This window comes from Ipomoea triloba, chromosome 6, assembly GCF_003576645.1.
Source record: "Ipomoea triloba cultivar NCNSP0323 chromosome 6, ASM357664v1".
Taxonomy (NCBI): Eukaryota; Viridiplantae; Streptophyta; class Magnoliopsida; order Solanales; family Convolvulaceae; genus Ipomoea; species Ipomoea triloba.
Window position 1 is genome coordinate 22,290,332 of NC_044921.1, and position 22,282 is coordinate 22,312,613.

General features: G+C 34.5%; 4 protein-coding genes across 8 annotated transcripts; all 4 read right to left on the minus strand.

Moving 5' to 3' along the window:
- Positions 1-2,613: 2,613 nt before the first annotated feature.
- LOC116022363 (putative RNA-binding protein Luc7-like 1) lies at positions 2,614-6,063 on the minus strand. The gene is made up of 5 exons (XM_031263055.1): positions 5,963-6,063; positions 5,515-5,596; positions 3,915-3,958; positions 3,529-3,771; positions 2,614-2,891 (listed from the first exon to the last, which is right to left on the minus strand). Exons 1-5 carry the CDS (start codon positions 6,046-6,048, stop codon positions 2,882-2,884), a joined length of 465 nt encoding a protein of 154 aa, XP_031118915.1. The 5' UTR covers positions 6,049-6,063; the 3' UTR covers positions 2,614-2,881.
- A 468-nt stretch (positions 6,064-6,531) lies between these two features.
- On the minus strand, positions 6,532-13,883 carry LOC116022359 (putative RNA-binding protein Luc7-like 2). 3 transcript variants are annotated; one of them, XR_004099172.1, is made up of 14 exons: positions 13,866-13,883; positions 12,235-12,516; positions 12,037-12,089; positions 11,362-11,530; positions 11,198-11,264; positions 10,998-11,077; positions 10,754-10,907; positions 10,349-10,410; positions 10,097-10,159; positions 9,485-9,543; positions 9,037-9,118; positions 8,723-8,778; positions 7,437-7,480; positions 7,235-7,293 (listed from the first exon to the last, which is right to left on the minus strand). XR_004099172.1 is itself a non-coding variant. In XM_031263050.1 (13 exons), exons 1-13 carry the CDS (start codon positions 13,866-13,868, stop codon positions 6,999-7,001), a joined length of 1,410 nt encoding a protein of 469 aa, XP_031118910.1. In that variant the 5' UTR covers positions 13,869-13,883; the 3' UTR covers positions 6,532-6,998. The 3 variants fall into 3 exon arrangements, 2 of the variants coding, with proteins under 2 accessions (XP_031118910.1, XP_031118909.1); XM_031263050.1 differs by lacking the exon at positions 8,723-8,778 and having other exon boundaries at positions 6,532-7,293; positions 11,198-11,261; XM_031263049.1 differs by lacking the exon at positions 8,723-8,778 and having other exon boundaries at positions 6,533-7,293.
- A 23-nt stretch (positions 13,884-13,906) lies between these two features.
- On the minus strand, positions 13,907-17,803 carry LOC116022362 (probable 2-oxoglutarate-dependent dioxygenase ANS). Of its 3 annotated transcripts, none has more exons than XM_031263054.1 (4): positions 17,102-17,803; positions 16,395-16,716; positions 15,249-15,476; positions 13,907-14,012 (listed from the first exon to the last, which is right to left on the minus strand). In XM_031263054.1, the coding sequence occupies exons 1-3, from the start codon at positions 17,572-17,574 to the stop codon at positions 15,252-15,254; spliced, it is 1,020 nt and encodes a 339-aa protein (XP_031118914.1). In that variant the 5' UTR covers positions 17,575-17,803; the 3' UTR covers positions 13,907-14,012; positions 15,249-15,251. The 3 variants fall into 3 exon arrangements, with proteins under 3 accessions (XP_031118914.1, XP_031118913.1, XP_031118912.1); XM_031263053.1 differs by having other exon boundaries at positions 13,907-14,016; XM_031263052.1 differs by lacking the exon at positions 13,907-14,012 and having other exon boundaries at positions 15,046-15,476; positions 17,102-17,801.
- A 179-nt stretch (positions 17,804-17,982) lies between these two features.
- On the minus strand, positions 17,983-19,917 carry LOC116022360 (zinc transporter 8-like). The gene is made up of 3 exons (XM_031263051.1): positions 18,897-19,917; positions 18,636-18,785; positions 17,983-18,492 (listed from the first exon to the last, which is right to left on the minus strand). Exons 1-3 carry the CDS (start codon positions 19,503-19,505, stop codon positions 18,187-18,189), a joined length of 1,065 nt encoding a protein of 354 aa, XP_031118911.1. The 5' UTR covers positions 19,506-19,917; the 3' UTR covers positions 17,983-18,186.
- Between the last annotated feature and the right edge of the window lie 2,365 nt (positions 19,918-22,282).

A 22,282-nucleotide genomic window follows, 5' to 3' on the forward strand; every position in this document is an offset into this window, starting at 1 on the left:
AGTTTCCGACATAAACCAGTATTTGTTGATTTCCGTCTAGTGTCGTGAGTGTTGTTCGTGGGCTTTGTAATGTTACAGAAAATGACTTTCACCAAATTTTGACAGAAGTCAATTTCTACCAAATTAACTATATTTTCCAAATATACCCTAACATGTCTTTATTTTCTTTATCAAACTTCACCACTCTTTATATGAAGGCATTTCCTACATGTTGCAATGAATTTAATACATTAAAAAAGGTAATAAATAAATAAATAAATAAAAATGGTTGAATTAATAATGGCTAAGATATCAAGTTGGCCCCAACATTATTATCGTATTGTCAATTTTGTTCTTATCTTTTTTTTTAGTCAATTATAGTCTATATTTTAATATTTTGGTCAATTAGATTATTTTGTTACAAATATTAGCAACGCATTTAAGTATTCACATAATCTATTTTTTTAACCCAACCTTTCAATGCTATCATTTTAACATGTAACATGTGAATATAAAATGAAAAAGTAAAACATGTTTAGTTTATAGATGACATGTTTAAAACGATGATATTGAAGAGTTAATTAAGTAAAAATAATAATTTTATTTAGTTTAATTAGTCACATTGACAACAATGATCAATTTGTTCATTGAAATTCTCACGTATATTCCAACAAATATTTAGAATTGAATCATGGTGTTAATAATATTATTGTTTTCTATTTTGGCCCAGAAGGGGTGGACGAATACGTGGGACATGATCTTGTACTAAAATGTCATGAGTTTAATTTTTACTAATAGTTTTTTGATTGAGTCTGTCACACATGGTTTTACTAATGTGATTTAACTCTCTTGTATGGTTTACGAATTATTATATAAGAGCGAGATTTACCCATGCACATCGAATTTTCTTGTCATCCAAATATATTATCATTTTTTTCCACCAATTATGAGGAAGGCAAGAATTTCGTACCAATTAGCCATGATAGGGGCAACTCTTGTAGTCAAAATTTTGGTGTGGAAATTTGTGAGCTTAGCCTTAATTATTCAAACCCTGACTTTAAGAGTCCAGATTTGGTTCATTTTTAGCAGCCCAGTGAGCTACCTTGGTTGAAGCCATCAACTGTAATTACCCATTTTAAATTGATTCAAAGAAAGAGAAGAGTTGGTCTGTTATACTAATTAAGTAACTAAGATGACAGATTGACAGTATTATCAATAATTTGACTAATTTAGTAACTAATAAGTATGAATGAAGGTTATACTTTTCATTTATGTTTGTTTTTTCCGTTACTTTTTTTAAAAAAATACATTATGTTATAAAAGTTATACTATATTATTTTTTCGTCAAAAATACCTTTACTGTTATAACTCCCGTTATCTTTTCTAACTATTATTACTATGTACATGCATCCACCATATATTTTATTATCTTCTTCAATAGTAATAATATATAGACATTATATATTGGAGTACTATATAAGTTATTTCATAAAATATAAATATCAAATTTATAAAAATGGTTTACATTATTATTATTATTATTATTATTATTATTATTATTATTATTATACAATAAGAAAAATATTAAAAATCTAAGATTTTAATAGAGCTTACTAATATTGGACATCTATTTTTGGCATTGCGCATAGAATCGAAAATACTAGTATATCATATAAATATTAATAAAAAAAATTGTTATTAATGTCAAAAGTTAGTGAATACAATAGTGAATTTATAAATTAAGCTCGAATCTAATAGTGAAATTACTGATGTATAAGTCAATAAATTACTGCCAAAGCCTTGTGGTCAAGCGGCATGAAGTGATTCCCAAAAAAAAAAAAAAAAAAAGTCAATAAATTACTACAAAAATGGAAAGTGTAAATAATGGCATTAAATGTGTTATTATCTATTTGAGATCAAGAAAGATTGGATTTTTAGATTTGCTTAATGACTTGGTGCATGAAACTTGAAAGTGGATTCCTTGTCAGTCACACTATAAAGAAAAAGTACTCCTTAAAAATCTCACACACACACACACATACACACATATATATGAGAACTAAACCTCCTATAAGAAAATGTGAGCTCATCTCATTTGTCCATCAATTTCTATAATTAGGTGTGTAACAAGAAAACAATTTCTATAATTAGGTGTGTGTAACAAGAAAACGCTTGACAGTACATTTACGGATCTAAATACACAAACATAATTATAATTACATAAATGTCACTAAATGTTACAACAAGAAATTACATTAACAAATATGATGATAGATTTCCTTTGCCAACTAGAGTTATTGGACCAATTTCACATCCCGTATGATGATAGGCTGTAGGTATTAACTCATTGAGGTTGTGTTTTTTAGAGGATATAAATATCTATATTCTATTTATGACTCAAACAAATGGAACTGTATATTGTGTTTTCAATAGGATCAAAAGTTCAAGCAAGAGGAGTTAGAGTAATATGGTATAGTATTAACTTGGGTACATAGAGAGATCAGAGCCCCACGTTATGATTTTTTTAATAATATTTTTATCAAATTTTAGTACATACCATTTATTACAATTAATTTCAACGTTGAATTGCGGAATTCAAGATTTTATACAATTAGAATATAAAACACATCAAACTAAAATATTTCATCATCATCATTCCACTTCGCATTTATCCTAAAAATATAAATGTAAATATTACTTTAAATAGAAAAGAGTTGTATGTTTTTCAAATATTGTCTTATGCTAGCAATTCCATGAAACGACTAAATCTACTAGGAATCATTTAAATAAAGTCATTCATGAAAATCCACAAACTCTCCTGTGAGTACAAGAACGGTATCAGAATGAATCCCTCCCAACGCTTTCAGCTGCACCATGCACAGTGGTTGAGCTAGAGTAGCAATCAGTATCGCCTGGAAAAAGCCATTGCAAAATTATAAGCACACCAAATATATTTTGCTATGATATGCTGCTTTGGGGGAACAATACAGTGACCAATTAGATAACACCAAAACTCCATAAATAAACTAACTTCAGGAAACTGGAAAGTGCAGGTTGCAAAGACATCTATATGGGAAACATGATTGATAGTTCAAAGAAAACATTAAATCCCCGAGGAAACAATTTAAATCACAAATCACAGGTAATGCCACATGCCTAAGATCTTTTAGGCCAAATCTTGTAGCTTCATCCAATAAACTCATAGTGGTGTTGGCCAATTCTCACATAGCAGATGAATATGAATGATTGTGAGACTTGTAACAAGCCACATCACTTGGGACAAAATTTGGTGCAACAGAAGATTTAGGGCAAGTAGCATTTTCCCCAAATGTGCAATTATACACATTCCAATTAAACCTTCTACCCCAAAGATAAGAAGCATCTTTTAGAAGTTAAGAAAATAATAGTATAGGAAATCTAGCAGTGCAACCCACAAGCGAAGTTGCAGCAAAGGCAAATCATATAGTCATACGCATTGGCAATCCGGCACAGACAAGTCACGGTGCATTGAAAAACCAAATATGCAAAGCAGTAGGATATAAGGAGAACCTGTGGCGATTGTAATTCCTTGAGCGTTCTATGGATCTTGACCGTGATCTGCGCCGACTCCTAGAATCATAGTTGCGAGAGTGCTCCCTCTCCCTATCATGCTCCCTATCGTAGCTGCGATCTCGGTCATAGTGCCTATCACGCTCTCTGTTCTTACGATCATAATCCCTCCCTTGTTCACGGCTTTCACCTCGATCCCTGCTTGGTTCCCTTTCACGGTCCCGGCTACTTCGTTCTTTAGATCTACATGATGAAATAGAAGCAAAATGTGATTCAAATAGCAATAAAACACACACATTGATACAGAGGAAGAACACAACTTACACAAGTACCAGACTATACTTATGTAATTATTAATAAAAATGAGGAAAATTTTCTGGCTTCACCTTCTCACTTCTTCATGGGCTTTTCGTTTTTTGTTTCTCTCTTCCTGTGAATTCGTCATCAGAAAAGTAAAGTTGAAATATAATATTGAATTTAATGATAGAGGAATAGTCTATTTGAGGCTGAGTATAAATGAATAATTTAACCCATATTCCATTTGGAAGGTGGAGGGCAGAGGAAATAAGTTGCCCTAAAGGAAATCAAGGTTTAAAAAAAAAAAAAAACACCCCTTACATATAAGCAATATTCTTCCTTAACCATATTGCAAACTATATTGCTCACATTAAAACAAACAATGCATATCATTGTTCCATCATAAAATGTAGACACTGCATATCAAAACAAGTAGTTAAATGTTCTACAATACCCAAACTTGAGCACTGTGGAGATTGAACAAATTGAGATTTTGGTATAAATGTTATGTTTTTCTTTAAGGCCACTGACCACATAAATTGGGCCATGACATTCGTTCTTGGACTGTTTAATCAAATTTGAACTACTTATTTAATTAACTATTAATTAAGAAGTTAATCTCAATGCCAAATCCTTGTCCAAAGTCAAAGTTATGATATGGCAGGCACCACGAAACATGGGTTGTATTGCACAATGCACACATTTGAGAAAATATGCTCCAGGAAAAAAAGGAGTTGATTGTGATGTAATAAGAAGTATCATACTGTACAATAGTTTATCCCAGCTGTCACCTCTTGGTATAAATCTCACCAGTTCAAAATTTAGATATTTTCAAAGTACAGATTGTAGAGACATAAGGCTATCCCTTTTGCATTCCAGAAAACAACTAGCAAAACCTTGGAACTAATATCATTGAAAGAGCAAGACAAGAGTAGAGTAGTATCAGTACATTACGCAAAAAGTTAATCTGCTGGAGAATGCTATACAACAAAATTGAGCAGTCATCTTTCTTAACTGTCATTTAAACAATGATATTTGAACTCATTACTAAAGAGATTAATTTGAAGGCATTTGTACTTCTGTCTGAATTGTTGAATTCATTCTATGTAAAAAATTGTCAATAGTCAAATCACTACAAATTTTGAAGGATGGGGACACACAGACTTCGACTATGGTGCACTAGTTTTTCATGAATACAAGAGACAATTAGTGAATCATGACCTAGACAAAACTGCTCCATTTTCTTTTAATATTGCCATCAATTTCAAAACAAATCAGGAAGCCTTATGCCCTTATCACACAAGATAAACTTTCCTGAAAGTACATATATTTCAATCCAAAAAGTACACTTTTCTCTGGGGATAGAAAAACTCACAGAGGTCATATAAACTGAGAATCTCTATAGAAGAAAGTGAAACATTATAGCACCACCTGAACCAAAATATTCAGATTACAAAGTTAAGGTAAATGCTACATACAAAAGATCCTATGTAAAACACTACAAATTTTGGCATGAAGCTAATTCTGAAGTCTTCATGTTCCAGGATAAGGCATGGAAACAGGGTGTTTGACATTTTTTCAATCACACCATTGAACTAATTACAAGTACAAAGTATTTATTTACACCTGATAAAGGTGTTCCGCTGAAAGCAAAATGAGGAGATCAAAAATTAAGATTTGTGTGTATACCTGAAGGTCAGCCAGCTTCTCTCGGATTTGCATATAACCTAAGTGGAGCTTTCCTCCGAAATGGTCAGCTAAACGACGATCACTGGAAAGAGGAAAAAAAAAAAAACAAAAAAAAAAAAAACAAAAAAAACAAAAAAAACAAAGGCAAACCAAGCACGGAACAGTCATTAAAGCTCCAAGTATCATATGTGATAGCGGGGGTAAATAATACAGTTGCCCCAAAAGGGCCAGAACTTTCTAGCCAATGATAGCACGATAGACAGTAAACAGAAAAAGACGCACATTATTTAGCTGCAAAAGATTATCCTCGTAAAACTGGGCCCAAAAGCCTGCTGATACAAGGAGGTACAATCGCCATGTCAAACATTGAAGTACTCGTAACTCCGAATGTTCTTTGTTGTCCCTAAAAAGCTACCAAGTACTTGAAACAAGAGTTCACAAGGCTTACCTGTCATAAACACTTAAAAATGCTCCACAAATGTCACAAACACGCAGCTTCTGATCAGTCTGCAAAAATAGCAACAATATCAACATAATAAACCAACATTTGCAAAGAGTGCTTGAAATAACATAATATCAATCCATCTGCCTTTTCTTGAATATAAAACTGTCCAACTGTTATATATTGACAAAAATTCCCCTAAAGAAAAAAAGAGAAAAAAAAAAAAAGCTCTATTAAAAAATGAGCAATAATACTATTAACTTCTAGGAATGCCAGAAGTGAAACAAGAGACCCACAATTTGAATCTTAATACTATTAAAAAAATGAACAATAAGACTCGTTATTTGGAATCGGATCTTAACTCTAGAAAAAACAAAAATGTGGACCCAAATGCTATTTGAAAAATTTTCATTTAGACAAATATTTGAATATTGCAATTCCACACAATGAGTATCTTCCCCTTTTAGGGATCAACAGAATGCATTGGTAAAAATACATTGCTACAATTTGATCACTGTATGCAGATATACATTTTTTTNCAATTAGATAACACCAAAACTCCATAAATAAACTAACTTCAGGAAACTGGAAAGTGCAGGTTGCAAAGACATCTATATGGGAAACATGATTGATAGTTCAAAGAAAACATTAAATCCCCGAGGAAACAATTTAAATCACAAATCACAGGTAATGCCACATGCCTAAGATCTTTTAGGCCAAATCTTGTAGCTTCATCCAATAAACTCATAGTGGTGTTGGCCAATTCTCACATAGCAGATGAATATGAATGATTGTGAGACTTGTAACAAGCCACATCACTTGGGACAAAATTTGGTGCAACAGAAGATTTAGGGCAAGTAGCATTTTCCCCAAATGTGCAATTATACACATTCCAATTAAACCTTCTACCCCAAAGATAAGAAGCATCTTTTAGAAGTTAAGAAAATAATAGTATAGGAAATCTAGCAGTGCAACCCACAAGCGAAGTTGCAGCAAAGGCAAATCATATAGTCATACGCATTGGCAATCCGGCACAGACAAGTCACGGTGCATTGAAAAACCAAATATGCAAAGCAGTAGGATATAAGGAGAACCTGTGGCGATTGTAATTCCTTGAGCGTTCTATGGATCTTGACCGTGATCTGCGCCGACTCCTAGAATCATAGTTGCGAGAGTGCTCCCTCTCCCTATCATGCTCCCTATCGTAGCTGCGATCTCGGTCATAGTGCCTATCACGCTCTCTGTTCTTACGATCATAATCCCTCCCTTGTTCACGGCTTTCACCTCGATCCCTGCTTGGTTCCCTTTCACGGTCCCGGCTACTTCGTTCTTTAGATCTACATGATGAAATAGAAGCAAAATGTGATTCAAATAGCAATAAAACACACACATTGATACAGAGGAAGAACACAACTTACACAAGTACCAGACTATACTTATGTAATTATTAATAAAAATGAGGAAAATTTTCTGGCTTCACCTTCTCACTTCTTCATGGGCTTTTCGTTTTTTGTTTCTCTCTTCCTGTGAATTCGTCATCAGAAAAGTAAAGTTGAAATATAATATTGAATTTAATGATAGAGGAATAGTCTATTTGAGGCTGAGTATAAATGAATAATTTAACCCATATTCCATTTGGAAGGTGGAGGGCAGAGGAAATAAGTTGCCCTAAAGGAAATCAAGGTTTAAAAAAAAAAAAAAACACCCCTTACATATAAGCAATATTCTTCCTTAACCATATTGCAAACTATATTGCTCACATTAAAACAAACAATGCATATCATTGTTCCATCATAAAATGTAGACACTGCATATCAAAACAAGTAGTTAAATGTTCTACAATACCCAAACTTGAGCACTGTGGAGATTGAACAAATTGAGATTTTGGTATAAATGTTATGTTTTTCTTTAAGGCCACTGACCACATAAATTGGGCCATGACATTCGTTCTTGGACTGTTTAATCAAATTTGAACTACTTATTTAATTAACTATTAATTAAGAAGTTAATCTCAATGCCAAATCCTTGTCCAAAGTCAAAGTTATGATATGGCAGGCACCACGAAACATGGGTTGTATTGCACAATGCACACATTTGAGAAAATATGCTCCAGGAAAAAAAGGAGTTGATTGTGATGTAATAAGAAGTATCATACTGTACAATAGTTTATCCCAGCTGTCACCTCTTGGTATAAATCTCACCAGTTCAAAATTTAGATATTTTCAAAGTACAGATTGTAGAGACATAAGGCTATCCCTTTTGCATTCCAGAAAACAACTAGCAAAACCTTGGAACTAATATCATTGAAAGAGCAAGACAAGAGTAGAGTAGTATCAGTACATTACGCAAAAAGTTAATCTGCTGGAGAATGCTATACAACAAAATTGAGCAGTCATCTTTCTTAACTGTCATTTAAACAATGATATTTGAACTCATTACTAAAGAGATTAATTTGAAGGCATTTGTACTTCTGTCTGAATTGTTGAATTCATTCTATGTAAAAAATTGTCAATAGTCAAATCACTACAAATTTTGAAGGATGGGGACACACAGACTTCGACTATGGTGCACTAGTTTTTCATGAATACAAGAGACAATTAGTGAATCATGACCTAGACAAAACTGCTCCATTTTCTTTTAATATTGCCATCAATTTCAAAACAAATCAGGAAGCCTTATGCCCTTATCACACAAGATAAACTTTCCTGAAAGTACATATATTTCAATCCAAAAAGTACACTTTTCTCTGGGGATAGAAAAACTCACAGAGGTCATATAAACTGAGAATCTCTATAGAAGAAAGTGAAACATTATAGCACCACCTGAACCAAAATATTCAGATTACAAAGTTAAGGTAAATGCTACATACAAAAGATCCTATGTAAAACACTACAAATTTTGGCATGAAGCTAATTCTGAAGTCTTCATGTTCCAGGATAAGGCATGGAAACAGGGTGTTTGACATTTTTTCAATCACACCATTGAACTAATTACAAGTACAAAGTATTTATTTACACCTGATAAAGGTGTTCCGCTGAAAGCAAAATGAGGAGATCAAAAATTAAGATTTGTGTGTATACCTGAAGGTCAGCCAGCTTCTCTCGGATTTGCATATAACCTAAGTGGAGCTTTCCTCCGAAATGGTCAGCTAAACGACGATCACTGGAAAGAGGAAAAAAAAAAAAACAAAAAAAAAAAAAACAAAAAAAACAAAAAAAACAAAGGCAAACCAAGCACGGAACAGTCATTAAAGCTCCAAGTATCATATGTGATAGCGGGGGTAAATAATACAGTTGCCCCAAAAGGGCCAGAACTTTCTAGCCAATGATAGCACGATAGACAGTAAACAGAAAAAGACGCACATTATTTAGCTGCAAAAGATTATCCTCGTAAAACTGGGCCCAAAAGCCTGCTGATACAAGGAGGTACAATCGCCATGTCAAACATTGAAGTACTCGTAACTCCGAATGTTCTTTGTTGTCCCTAAAAAGCTACCAAGTACTTGAAACAAGAGTTCACAAGGCTTACCTGTCATAAACACTTAAAAATGCTCCACAAATGTCACAAACACGCAGCTTCTGATCAGTCTGCAAAAATAGCAACAATATCAACATAATAAACCAACATTTGCAAAGAGTGCTTGAAATAACATAATATCAATCCATCTGCCTTTTCTTGAATATAAAACTGTCCAACTGTTATATATTGACAAAAATTCCCCTAAAGAAAAAAAGAGAAAAAAAAAAAAAGCTCTATTAAAAAATGAGCAATAATACTATTAACTTCTAGGAATGCCAGAAGTGAAACAAGAGACCCACAATTTGAATCTTAATACTATTAAAAAAATGAACAATAAGACTCGTTATTTGGAATCGGATCTTAACTCTAGAAAAAACAAAAATGTGGACCCAAATGCTATTTGAAAAATTTTCATTTAGACAAATATTTGAATATTGCAATTCCACACAATGAGTATCTTCCCCTTTTAGGGATCAACAGAATGCATTGGTAAAAATACATTGCTACAATTTGATCACTGTATGCAGATATACATTTTTTTTTTTAAAAAAAAAAAAAAAAAGAAGACCAAAATATTTACTATTCATCTACCATCCTGAATGGGCAAAGATGTTGACTTACAATGCGCACATCAGCAGCAGTGTACTTCGAGGAATCAAGAACTGGTTCTGGCCGTGCTGGCAGCTATAATAAATGTAAAAAAAAATAATTAAAATAATAATAATAATAAAGGTATATGTTGCATGAAGTAGAGAAATAGAGAGGAAATTAAGAAAATAGGGCACACCAACTCTTCAGAAACTGAAAAGGAGAAACATGATAACAATAATACTATTAACATTATTCTTAAATTAAACATAATTAGTTGGAAACCTTCTTAAGAGCTTCAGCCTCTTCTAGTGCCTTCTGTGCCTCATCAACCATCCCTTGCTCACCTGAAAAAAGCATCAAAAAGAAATTATTAAAAATAATTAATTAATTAAATTAAAACTCTTTAGCAATCAAAGATTAGTAGGTTACAACTCAACCAGAGAAATTCAGTGCATTCTTTCTACCACAGGAGAAAGAGTGAGGGAAAATGGATTTTATGTGTTCATGTAATTGAATAACCCAAAAGAGAAAAGTGTGATGAAAACCACAGATAATTAAATAAACAAAATAAATGAGCTTTAGCATCTTCTTTCTTAGAGTACATATAACAAATTTAAGGAAGTTTCCAAGCAAAAAAAGCTTTAGTTCAAAACTTCCAATTAGCAGACAATTAAAGCATTGACCTACCAAGATCTTCTGCTTTCTTTAGTTTCTCATTTATCATTTCCTGTATGCGAGGATCTGCAGCAGCAGCAGGCAAGGGTGCTAATTGTGGAGGGTTTTGAAGTGGCTGAGGTAGAGATGCTCGATCTTTGTTAAAGGCATCCAAAAGAAGCATTGCCTGTCAGGAAATGTGAATAGTTACAGCAAGCAAAATTACAAAGCATGTTCTTTTAAGTTATTTGGTCTATCTTCTTTATGTACTAAGCACCTGTTTGTCAGCTCTCTTGGTTCTGAGTTCTTCAACCTCTTCAAGAACACGGATTTTCATATCTGTCTTGCCTTCAAGATCTGCATAAACAACAGAGGTATGTAGCTCAGGAAACACCTTTTAATATAATAGGGATGCTGATAATATTCAGTAGTTGAGATGTAATGAACAGAATTTTGAGAAAATTCTTTTAAAAATACCATATTGATCAACTTCTTTCAACTTTTGCTTAATCTGCTTTGACAGTTCAAGAACCTCTTCTGTGTGCTACACCAATGGATAACACATAAAGAAAGAAATAAGAAGACTGTACAGAAAAGAGAGATGACACAGTGATGCTAAAATGTGCTTAGGTAACAAATACTTGAGTAACTTCAGAAACTGATATGGCTATGGCAGCTTTGGCATCCTCTTCATCTAGCCGTTTGAGGGATCGGGTTATTTTCCTATCACACTCAACAATCAGCCTGTCGATAACATCCTCCAGGTCTCTATCATAGTTATCAACACCCTTTGATTTTGCTTCCTCGTATCTATAGAGGAGATTAAGGTAGCATGGGGAGATTCTATATCCAAAAGTATGGGTAGAGGGACCATAACTCAATTTTGACCAGAGCAAAGAAGATTTCCAGATTGTAACACAAAATGACACAATTATCAATCACCAGCAGAAACAATAAACATATCTTCCTTCAAGTATCCAAAAAAAGAGGAAATACTAAATTACTATCAACCAAAGAGAAACATATTCGATATATGATCAATGTAGAGAACTTAATCAACACACTTTATAAAAATAACCAACCAGAATTACAATTAAACAATCCCATACTAAAGTTCTTAGTCTAATCATCAACTGAGTTCATCTCAATAAATTTTGTTCTCTTTTTTTTTTTTGTTTGATACCTAGGAGGCAAGCATGGGCACACACATCATAGGTAGATACAATATTTTTAAGTCAGGTTGACAGATAAAATTCTAGTATAAACAAATGGAGAATACATAAATGCAGGAAACATCAAAGTCACACTGAGGATACTCTTTCCTCAACTCCAATGAATGCAGCTTTGGGCATGGTCCCATATCCATTTTCTGCATTGAGAAAATATCAAAATAAAGTCAAACAGAAACGGAAAATGTGCTTCAAACACATACATGTATCCGTAATGAAGAGTACGCAATGAAAATGTATTCCTTTCGATAAAATGTAAACAGAGAAAATAATGTTATCACGTACGGTGAGTTGAAATAGGTCGTGAGGACATAGGCCGGAGAGGTAGAGACGGCAGACATCACGGTCGAAGTAATTCCGATCCACCTCCCTTACATCTCCGTTTCGATTCGCTCCCATCAGCACATCCAACTGTTTCCTTATAGCATCCATGGCTGTAGGAGGATGACGGTTGCGATTTCCAGTGAAGCTTAAGGCGCTTAGGGTTTCTGAAACCTCCGCTTCTCCTCTCTCAATCCTTCGATAGCTCTCTCTCCCCCTCTTGTCACGGTTGAAATCCAATCCCAACTGAAAAATGCAGAGCTCCGGTATTTAGGGTTTGGCTGATTAGCGGATAAATTTACTCCGGCATCATCAGTTAATATGAGAAAATTTACAATACACTTTACATTATTACGAAGTTCTAAATTGTATTTTATTAAAGAGTTTTACTATACGTACTCCTAAATTTTACTCACTTATTCCTTATTTTTACTATCTGATGTAACAAACAATTATATTGTATTTTCATTATGTGGACCTACATAAAAAAGTGTCTACAACAATGAGATTGAGTAAAACTTGAGAGTATAAAATGGGAGTACACCAAATATTTTCCGTTACTAAATACATTTCTATCTTGATTTACACGAAAGTCCGTAATAACATTACAACAAAGTTTACAACTATTATTGATAGCCTGATAGGGAATATCCTTGGAAGACCGGGACCAGTGCGACTAACCGAACTAGATGTGCGGACCGACTTGAGTATGTTGCGACCTAACCCAACCTGAAGGTCGATCTTCCCGAGCTCCCTTAGTAAGCCAACCTGGGTGGTCATTTCCCCGACCACGTTACCATGACCTTAGCCTCCGCGATGCGAGAGCCCGGCCCAATCGTCATGCCTCAACACCTCAGTGGTGCGAAGAATATCTCGCCCCACATGGACGGCCCAAACCATTCGGTCAAGGGCCAATGCATGTGCTCCACATGCTCGCCATGCCGAGGGCTTGAAATTTGACCCCTAGTTTCGCTATAAATACCACATTAAATACACGAAGGAGGGGACTTTTGGCTGCTTGTGAATAGCTAAAGAGAGCTCGAGGATCTCTAACTTATTGTTACGTTCCTCGTGCCTACTACAACGCATACTTAAACTATAGTCCAAGTACTGTAGATCGGACCGACCCGTTCGTATCTTGTATTGTATACGGTTGGTATTTACGCATCAATTATATTCATATTTTTAATTGAATTGAGGCATAGGTCCACGTTTATGCATATAAATGGAATGAGATAGAGATTATGTGTCTAATTATTATTACTATTCAAGTATAATTAAACTTTGTAAAGTTGAGTACAAGGCAACCAAACAAAACTCTGTCTAGGTGCGACTTTGACCAATTACAATAATAAACTAGTACAAGTAAGATGAAGCCACATGTAATGAAAATGATCCATATCTCTATATAGTTTCTAGTAATAATAATATAATACAAGTAGTGAGTGAAACGTAATGAAAATTGTCCATATTGTCAAATCTAAAGATCATATTTAGAATAAGTATGATAACTTAGTGACGTGATAATAACTTGCAATTGAATTGACTTGAAGCTCCTTACTTAATTTGTGTTATCAATTAGTCAAACAACATACCATTGTTTAGAGACTACTATAACAATCAATGTTGCAAGAATCCTATATGTTGCGGAAGAATCCCAAGTTGCAATTTGGGGCTAATTCTTCCCTTTTTCTTGGTGTTGGTTTGATGTCAGCATTGGCCAAAGTGAGCTTGATCACCTTCTTCCTTTCGAAGTAAGGGATGAAAAGTTGCAAAAACATTTATTAGGTTGCACAAAAATAGTTCAAGTGTGTTCATTATTTTGATCGGTTGATAGTATTAAATTTGAATGTGCAAACAAGCTTTTTTCAAATAACTTGAGGATTTATTCAATCTTTTATTTCAAAAGAAAAAAGATATTGATGTGACAATTTCATATTAAACATATTAGGGTGCATTTCATTTAAGTTATGTGTTCAAAATTATCGTATTATCTTAGAAAATATATACAATTCCCAAAAGTAATATGAAATGATCATATTATACGGTTTATACCATGAACCAGGATCCAACTTGCATCGCCCTTATTCTAAAACAACATTCAGATTATATACCTACAATTAACATATTATATAATTTATTAATTATATACCTATTACAATTATTACAACTTATTTTATATTGCAATAGAACCATAGAGGGCAGTTCATCTTGTATGGATGTGGGGAGTTGAATTCATGACTACTGTCAATAACTAATACCCTGTTAAGTGTCAACACAGTATGCCCATAAGCAAAGGAGCATTGATGAATTAAGGGTTCATTTGGAAAGTAGGAAAATGACTTATGGAAAATGTTTTCTGGAAAATAAATCATTTTTCGGAAAACAGTTTCATTTCCAGTGTTTGGATGTATTATGGAAAACTGTCTGTGTGTTTGGTTCATTTTCTGGAAAATGGATAGAATTGTATAATTAAACATTGTAATTGTTTTATTTAAAATATAAAAAATTATAATAGTTATTAAAATAATGGTATTTAATAAAAAATAGAATTTATAAAAAATTTAAAAAAATGTAGCAAAGGTTTCCGGCGGTTTCCCCACCTCCTTGGTCCATGGTCATGGGTGATATGGCTTGGTTTTGGTCGAAAACATGCAAAACAACTATTCTGACGATTCCGTAAAATGACTTACGGAAAAAAATTCCGTAAGTCATTTTCCGGAAAAATGAACTGATTTTCCTTAGTCAACGGAAAACATTTTCCGGACGTTGCCAAACACAGAAAACTCGGAAAACATTTTACAGGTTACCAAACACACCCTAAATGTTTCATATAAGTCAGTTACAGTAAACTGAAGTTGCTCTACCTCTCAAAGGACCATTTTTCCCAGAATCTGCTGTAAGAACCAAGAGGATGATTGATCTTTTCATGTTGTAGGGTAGTGAATTTGGACATTATGAATAAAAATAATACTTACGAATTAAAGAAGAAGGGCATCAATATTCCGCTTTCCTTCTGGGCCTTTTGTATACCACGATGATACATAGTCACCATACATCACTTCCCGGTATTTTGGTGGATGTAAGGCAGGGGAAATCTTTCTCGTCTTTGCAGGGTCATGAAATGTAGCAATTGAGAACCGGGGGCGTTCAGCATTAGTTATGGCGCGGTGTTGAGAGCTTCTGTACTCTCCATTAGTTATTATCTGCAAAAATGAGAGAACCAAGAAGTAAAGTTTAGGGACAATATTTATATACGGAGTATATTGTTTTCTACTGCTCAGAAAGGAACAAGTTCAAGGCTCCCATACAGATTCTAAATTCCTAATCAGAAAGGCTCTGAAATATAATATTTTATCAGCACATTATAATAAGCCAACTTCAGATCTGATTCTGGTTCCAATTGAAGGTCAATAGAGTCATCTAGAAACCCCCTATCACAAGATCATAGTACAAAAACATCTAGTCTAGTTCTACTAAAATGGACAAAGACACGCATGCTTAAATTAGAAGTCGAGAATTAGGACCATTTAGAATGAAAGTAGCAGAGCAGCAGAAAGCACACCTAAGGAATAAAGCTCATTGTCAAGAATTCAAGAATAGTGAATTGTTAGGGACACACCAAAGCGATGAATTGGTTATAACAGGATAAGAAGAAACGAATGAAAATGCTAACAGAGAATTTGGAAGATTGAAGAGTATAGTTTCCCAAATATTCTGATTAAGCACTCTGACTTGGAGTCCTTGTGCTCACAGCAATGACCGATGAGGCAATGCAGGTAAAGAACTCATATATACTAGGCCAAATGCTCTTGTAAACCTTTTAACTAGACAGAATCATTTTTAGTTATTAACCGGTGGAGGCAAAAAAACACCGAACAATTTCTAGATTGATCTATCTGTACAAAGCATGAAAGCATTTTTTCCCTAATCCTACAAGTCCTATGAAGCTTGACCACTAATACTTCAGCTTCTTCCACCAGAAATTCTCATAGAACTTTAATGTAATAACCAACAAAGAAACTCCACGCAGCTCACCAAAATACGATAAAAGTTCCTAACAAGTCAAAAATAATAATTCTTGCTAGCACTCAGTGATTTGAAATTAAAGTGACTTCAAATACCTCAGTTTGGTCTGCCAAGATCACAAGTATAGCATCGGATAATGGATGCACAGTTACCCATTCTCCGTCCTTGAAAACTTGAAGCCCCCCAACATCGTCTTGGATGAGAAGAGTAAGAGCACCAAAGTCAGAATGTGATTGCAAACCAAGTGTAAGCTCCGGTTGTGGGCAGGGCGGGTAGTAACTGAAAGTAATGTTTTGGTAAAATTCCCCAATTGCATCTTCAATGCAAGAAGATGGCAGGTCTAGACTCTTGGAGATCAAACCCAAAAGTCTCTGAGCAAGAACTTTCATACAATCACTGTACTGTGCAACAACCTCTCTGGCAAACTTAAAATTGTTAGGCAGTGACTTATTCCAAAACAAGTTGTTTATATGATTGTTGGAATACATTTAAACAGAATAATCAATTGATAACTCTTTAATTCAGTCCCTTTATCGATTATCTTACCAATTGCTGTGTTTCATTTCCATCAATTGAAGCATGTGCTTCATCTCAACTAAAAATCTCAACTAAAAACCTAATCTGATAGTTAGATTTCACATTTATGTTTATATATTATGTATATGCTCAACACCATCCATTTCCAATTTTTGAACAAAACTGAAAAACTTTAAAAGTTATGCAGGACATATTTACATTAATTGGACCAATTGCAGAACAGCAAAAGATTTCAGAAATTTAAGTCGAAGAAAGCGAAGCATACCGGTAATCGGGAGGAAAGTGAGGCCAGCGAGATGGATTGCGGCGAGAGAGCGGCAGAGTGTGATGGTCGAAGTAATCCCTCCAGTCCAAAACGGTGTCGTTTGAAGCAACCAACATGCGGCTGCCGTAGCCCTCGGAAGCAGGAGAATTTGGATCGCAGGAATAGCGCGCCTTCTCCGCCATGGGATAGTCGTGGAAGAAAGAACGGCCCACGCGCCTAGCATCATCCAGCAATTCAACAGCGACGCCGTGGTTCACGACGTGAAAAGCTCCCCACTCTTTGCACGCCTGCCGCAGTTCGCCGATGAGGAGCTCAGTAGGTGCGCTCAGGTCGATCGTCGGCACCGGAGGCGTAGAGTTGTTGCAGTTGGCTCGGGGCCTGTTCTCCGGCGGCTGCACGTAAATCGGCGGCACAACGGCTTCGCCTTTCTGAGCTAGTGATTGTACTCTTTCAGGTTGATTCGCATCCGCCATTTGTATATACTACCGTTGTTAGCAGTTCCGGCTACCGGGATTCAATTCCGGTAATCAATCGAGCAATCTCAGCAGTCAAACGGTCAAACCGTTCGAAATCGATCGGTGACGGAAGAAGGCATGTGCTGATGTCTGATGACGGATTTTTTTTTTCTTTTTATTTTGGGGGTAAATACTTTAATTCCTTTTAAAATCCAGCGGCAAAACTTTTATTATAAAATCGATTACCAGTTAATTTAGTTAAAAGATTTTTTTTTAAATACTATTTACTCTATTACAGTGTAGTATCTGTTCGGAGAGTCACTGCCTTCCATTTGTAGCACCACCACAATTAATTAAATTTTAAGAGTTAAAAGACCATCGATGGTCTAAGGAGTAACAATTTAAAAGTCAAAGGACAACATGTCATTAATTTGAACGTGTAAGACTAATACTATAGACTATAAAATAAACCGTCAAATATATATATACAACTAGACAATTAGTATCAAAATTCATTATCTCCTTATAAAATTAAGGCTTTTTTTAGCCACTACATGCTATCTGAGCACGGCTATAAAATCGAGGCTTTAATTTAGCATATGTTTGATGATTTAAAAACAAGATGGGCGATCAAGCCCACTTGGCCAACATAGACATCAAACCAGCCCCAAGAAGAAGTGAAGCATTAGCCCCAAATTGCAGCTTGGGATTCTTGTGCATTTTTGGGCTCATGAAATCGGCGGCGAGCAGATCTACCAGAGCCATATAGATCAGGATTCCGGCGGAAGCAGAGTTAAATATACCCTGTATGATCAAAGCTTTGGGGCTATCCTCGTCGTATACATTTGTTATTCCTATTCCGATCACAATTCCGATCGGAGTTGTGAGGGAGAAAAACAGCGCCATAATTGCCACTGCCTGTGACTTGAACTTTGCCTGCACGTACAATTAACACAAACAAAATAAAGTTATTGCAGTCAAAATAATATTATATTAGAGTTCTTTTTAACTCATTTGACATTAAATTAAATGTTATAATTATAATATAAAATTATTTAGTTATGAACAAATTAAAGTACCTGGGCAATGCACCCACCCAGCCCCATGCCTTCAAAGAATTGATGGAAAGTCAAAGCCGCCACCAGTGGCTTAACTGTTTTGGGTGTGTCCGAAGCACCCAAAGCAATTCCAATGATAACAGAGTGCACTATAATTCCCAACTCCAACACCTGCACATAAAATTATTATTTTTTCTGAATACCACTGATTCTGTTACAATGCAGTATCTGTTTATAGTTACTTTTTTCAACCTACTAATGCAAATTTTGGGTTTTAATTACCTGTGAAATAACTCGGTGTCGAAGAAGTTGGGAAGAAGAATCCATGTCGGTAACATTAACATGACCGTGGGCATGGCCGTGCGTTGCATGTGTGTGAACCGGAACCACTCCCGGTCCAACCTCGGCATCGCCCTCATGACCGGCGGTCACTTTCTCGCCGGCCCTCCCGGAAAAATAAGACGTGGCGAACGAGTCCACCATGAGCGTCCCTATCGCCGCCACCATGGCCACAAACCCACCGAACGGAAAATCTCCCCACGGGTGGCACGCGAGCGCCTCCGACGTCAGGCTCTCAAAGGCGTCAGGTAACACATGAATAAACCCGGTGGCCAATATCACGCCGGCAGCAAACGCCTTGATCATAAAGAAAAAACTCCCCTCGGGGCTCAAGGCCGAAATCTTCTTACCCAGAACCGGCAACAAAACTCCAATTGCACTAGCCACCAAGATAGACGCTATAGCCCCAAGTTTATACTTGAGCGCTAACTTCTTGTTGTGAACCGCACCATCATCGTCTTTTTCGCATTCCGCCGCCACAAAACTGGGAACCAAAAGCAACAATAACACCCCAACCAAAACAACCCAACATTTCTGTATTGTCTTCTTCATGTTTGGCAGGCAATTCAACAACCTAGTAATAACAACAGACTTATATAATAGTTCAGAGAATCAGAGGTGTACTTTAGTGATTCCAGTGGGTACTTCAGGGGTCGGTGGAAAAATAAAGGAAAAGGGAATTGAAGAGAATATTTTAGAGATCTATGAAGAGATTAAATGAATTAATTACTCTCCATGTGTGTATATATATAATGGTTTGTTGCAGTGATGCGGCAATAATGGCGTAGATATGGATTATATTACGCATGGGTATATATGGTAAGGAGTATGTATATCAGTATATCAAAGTGAAGTGAAGACACAATGGTGACATTCTGGGATATGAACGGAGAGAAAAACTGAATGGAGAAGGAGAAAAACCCAGTCAATTTGCTTCGCCTGGAACATAATGTCGACATGACATGCCACGTGTCCATGTGAAAGAAAGCGTGGCCGATGATGCAGGAGATCATCAAAATATATATACACCATATATATAATGGTTTGATGTGGTGTATATATACGCCATTTTTTTTGACAATTATATATATGCCATATGATATCAAGAAAAGTGATTGTAATTTAGAGAAAGTAGAATTCTTTTTCTGTAACAAATTAGGATTCTTTTTCTGGATCACTGGCAATCTAACCAAATTTATTTAATTCCTTATAAATATGAAATTTGTTCCCCCCCACCATTATTTTGGTTCGTATATATTTTGATTATTTGCATCAAATGCCACACTTTTACATGTGCTTTCAATTTTATTCTTAAAATTTATCTCATATTTTCAAATCATTGATATAGACACTTTTCTTTAGCTATGAAAACCCCAGCGGGAGCGACCTATTGACATTTTTTGTTTGAGCCAATTAGTGAGCTATGAGCAACCTAGACGATTTTGCTTCCTTATTGTGATCATTTGCCCGCTAATGTCACAAAATGGGATTTACTCAATACATACCCTTGCATAGTGACTACGAGCTTCAATTCCCCTCCTCAATTAAAAAACAATAATAATAACGAACTTACATAAAGAAAATATTATATCCATGCTAATAATATATGAACATTTTATTGATAAAATATAATTTGGGAGTTCATATACTAATATTCATATACGTAATACCATATTAAACAAGATGCCCATGGTCTGGGTTGACCGGGTGTGAACGGTGTTAGTCTAAGTATAGTAAGGATGACTCCTATAGTTAAGACATACTCAGAACATCTCATGGTATAACCAAAACAAAAATAAAATGACAATGGTGGTTTACTTGACATATAAAGTATAAACATAACATTTATCTCACTCAAAGACTCTGTTTGGCAGAGCTTATTTAGGAGCTTATAACTTATTTTAAGCTACTAATAAGCTATAAGCTTTGTTTGGTAATGTTCTCAAAATAAGCTAGTAGCTTAAAATAAGAGTTTATTTTGAAACGCTACCTGGGGTAGCTTTTCAAAATAAGCTAGTAACTTTTTAACTTTTTTTCATCCTTATCCTTATTATTTTAAATAAATGACATCTTTACCCCTCTCAATTAAAATCCTTTTGACATTTTCTTTTCATTATATTTGGTTGTAATTTCAGTTTGATATTTATGTTTGAACATTAATTTTTGTATGAATCTTATGAATTATAAATATTTTTTTACTTTATATATTTTCAAATATATGTTCTTACTTTATATTTTATTTAAATATATTGATTTCATTATTTTATATTTTAATATATAAACAAACTTATTTAAATTTAAAATTATTTAAATTGTATGAAGATGTCCTTTTTAGTCTTTTTACATTTATCAGCTTATCAAAAAGCTAATTTTACCAAACACTTTTAAGCATAACAGCTCGTCAGATTTCAGCTTCGAGCTTATAGCTTTTCAATTTTCAACTAATTTTCAACTTTTAGCTACCTTTTCAGCTAGGTTTGCCAAACATAGCCAAAGTGTACAATTCTAGTTTGGTGTTGCCAATTATAAACGTTATGAAGCAAAATGGAGAGGGAAGTAGTACCCCTTATAATTGTCCCATGAAATTTAATCCTTGATCAATTGGATTAGTTTTATTCCGAACGAAATGGGTAGCAATTAGTAGGTAAAAGAATTAAGTTGACTAAAATTTGTTAGATTAGTTTCATCTCAAACTAAACAGGTTTGTATAACAAATTATTCTGTGTATTCGTGTCTAAAATACACAATTCACCTACTGAATGTTAACAATTTATATACTGAATGTTTACAATTCAAATTATGAACATTTAATATGTAAATAAACACGAGTTCATCTTGCAAAGTGAACGCGAGTCTATGTATAACTATTGAGTTAGTATATATTGTCAAAGTCGCGGAGTGGAACTTGCCAGAGCCCACCTCACCTCACAAAAATTTTTAAAAACTAAGAAAGTATATAATAAAATATACTTTGAATTGAATAAGTATTGTGTAGTACACTAATACAATCAGGTGAAATGTATAATATTTTTTAATTAAATTTAATGGAATCATAAAAATCATTACATTTTAGTTAAAAGTATTATATGTTTCACGTGAGATGATTTCATACAAGTTGTATTCAAATATGACCCTCATTAGTTTAGATAGTTTAAACAAACATTAGTACAAAGTAAACAACTCAAACAATTTAAACTTAAATAAAAAAAATACATATATTATAATTAATATTGGTAAGTGTCGATAAAACCCACCTCAAAAGCTCACCCCTTGGCAAGCCTCTATATTTTTAACTCGCCCATATCTCATTAGGTAACGAACTGGACTAG

Excerpts from the sequence above, each read along its gene's own strand:
- LOC116022363 (XM_031263055.1), bottom strand. The coding sequence starts at position 6,048 with ATGTTGATATTGTTGCTATTTTTGCAGACTGATCAGAAGCTGCGTGTT. Across the intron at positions 5,597-5,962 it reads TTTTTAAGTGTTTATGACAG|TGATCGTCGTTTAGCTGACC; the intron begins GTAAGCCTTGTG and ends TCCTCTTTCCAG. Across the intron at positions 3,959-5,514 it reads AGAAGCTGGCTGACCTTCAG|GAAGAGAGAAACAAAAAACG; the intron begins GTATACACACAA and ends ACGAATTCACAG.
- LOC116022362 (XM_031263054.1), bottom strand. The coding sequence starts at position 17,574 with ATGGCGGATGCGAATCAACCTGAAAGAGTACAATCACTAGCTCAGAAA. Across the intron at positions 16,717-17,101 it reads CACTTTCCTCCCGATTACCG|AGAGGTTGTTGCACAGTACA; the intron begins GTATGCTTCGCT and ends TAAGTTTGCCAG. Across the intron at positions 15,477-16,394 it reads TCTTGGCAGACCAAACTGAG|ATAATAACTAATGGAGAGTA; the intron begins GTATTTGAAGTC and ends TCATTTTTGCAG.
- LOC116022360 (XM_031263051.1), bottom strand. The coding sequence starts at position 19,505 with ATGAAGAAGACAATACAGAAATGTTGGGTTGTTTTGGTTGGGGTGTTA. Across the intron at positions 18,786-18,896 it reads GACACCGAGTTATTTCACAG|GTGTTGGAGTTGGGAATTAT; the intron begins GTAATTAAAACC and ends TTTTATGTGCAG. Across the intron at positions 18,493-18,635 it reads TGGGTGGGTGCATTGCCCAG|GCAAAGTTCAAGTCACAGGC; the intron begins GTACTTTAATTT and ends TTGTACGTGCAG.
- LOC116022359 (XM_031263049.1), bottom strand. Across the intron at positions 11,078-11,197 it reads GAAAGAAGTTGATCAATATG|ATCTTGAAGGCAAGACAGAT; the intron begins GTATTTTTAAAA and ends TTGTTTATGCAG. Across the intron at positions 10,160-10,348 it reads AGGCTGAAGCTCTTAAGAAG|CTGCCAGCACGGCCAGAACC; the intron begins GTTTCCAACTAA and ends CATTTATTATAG.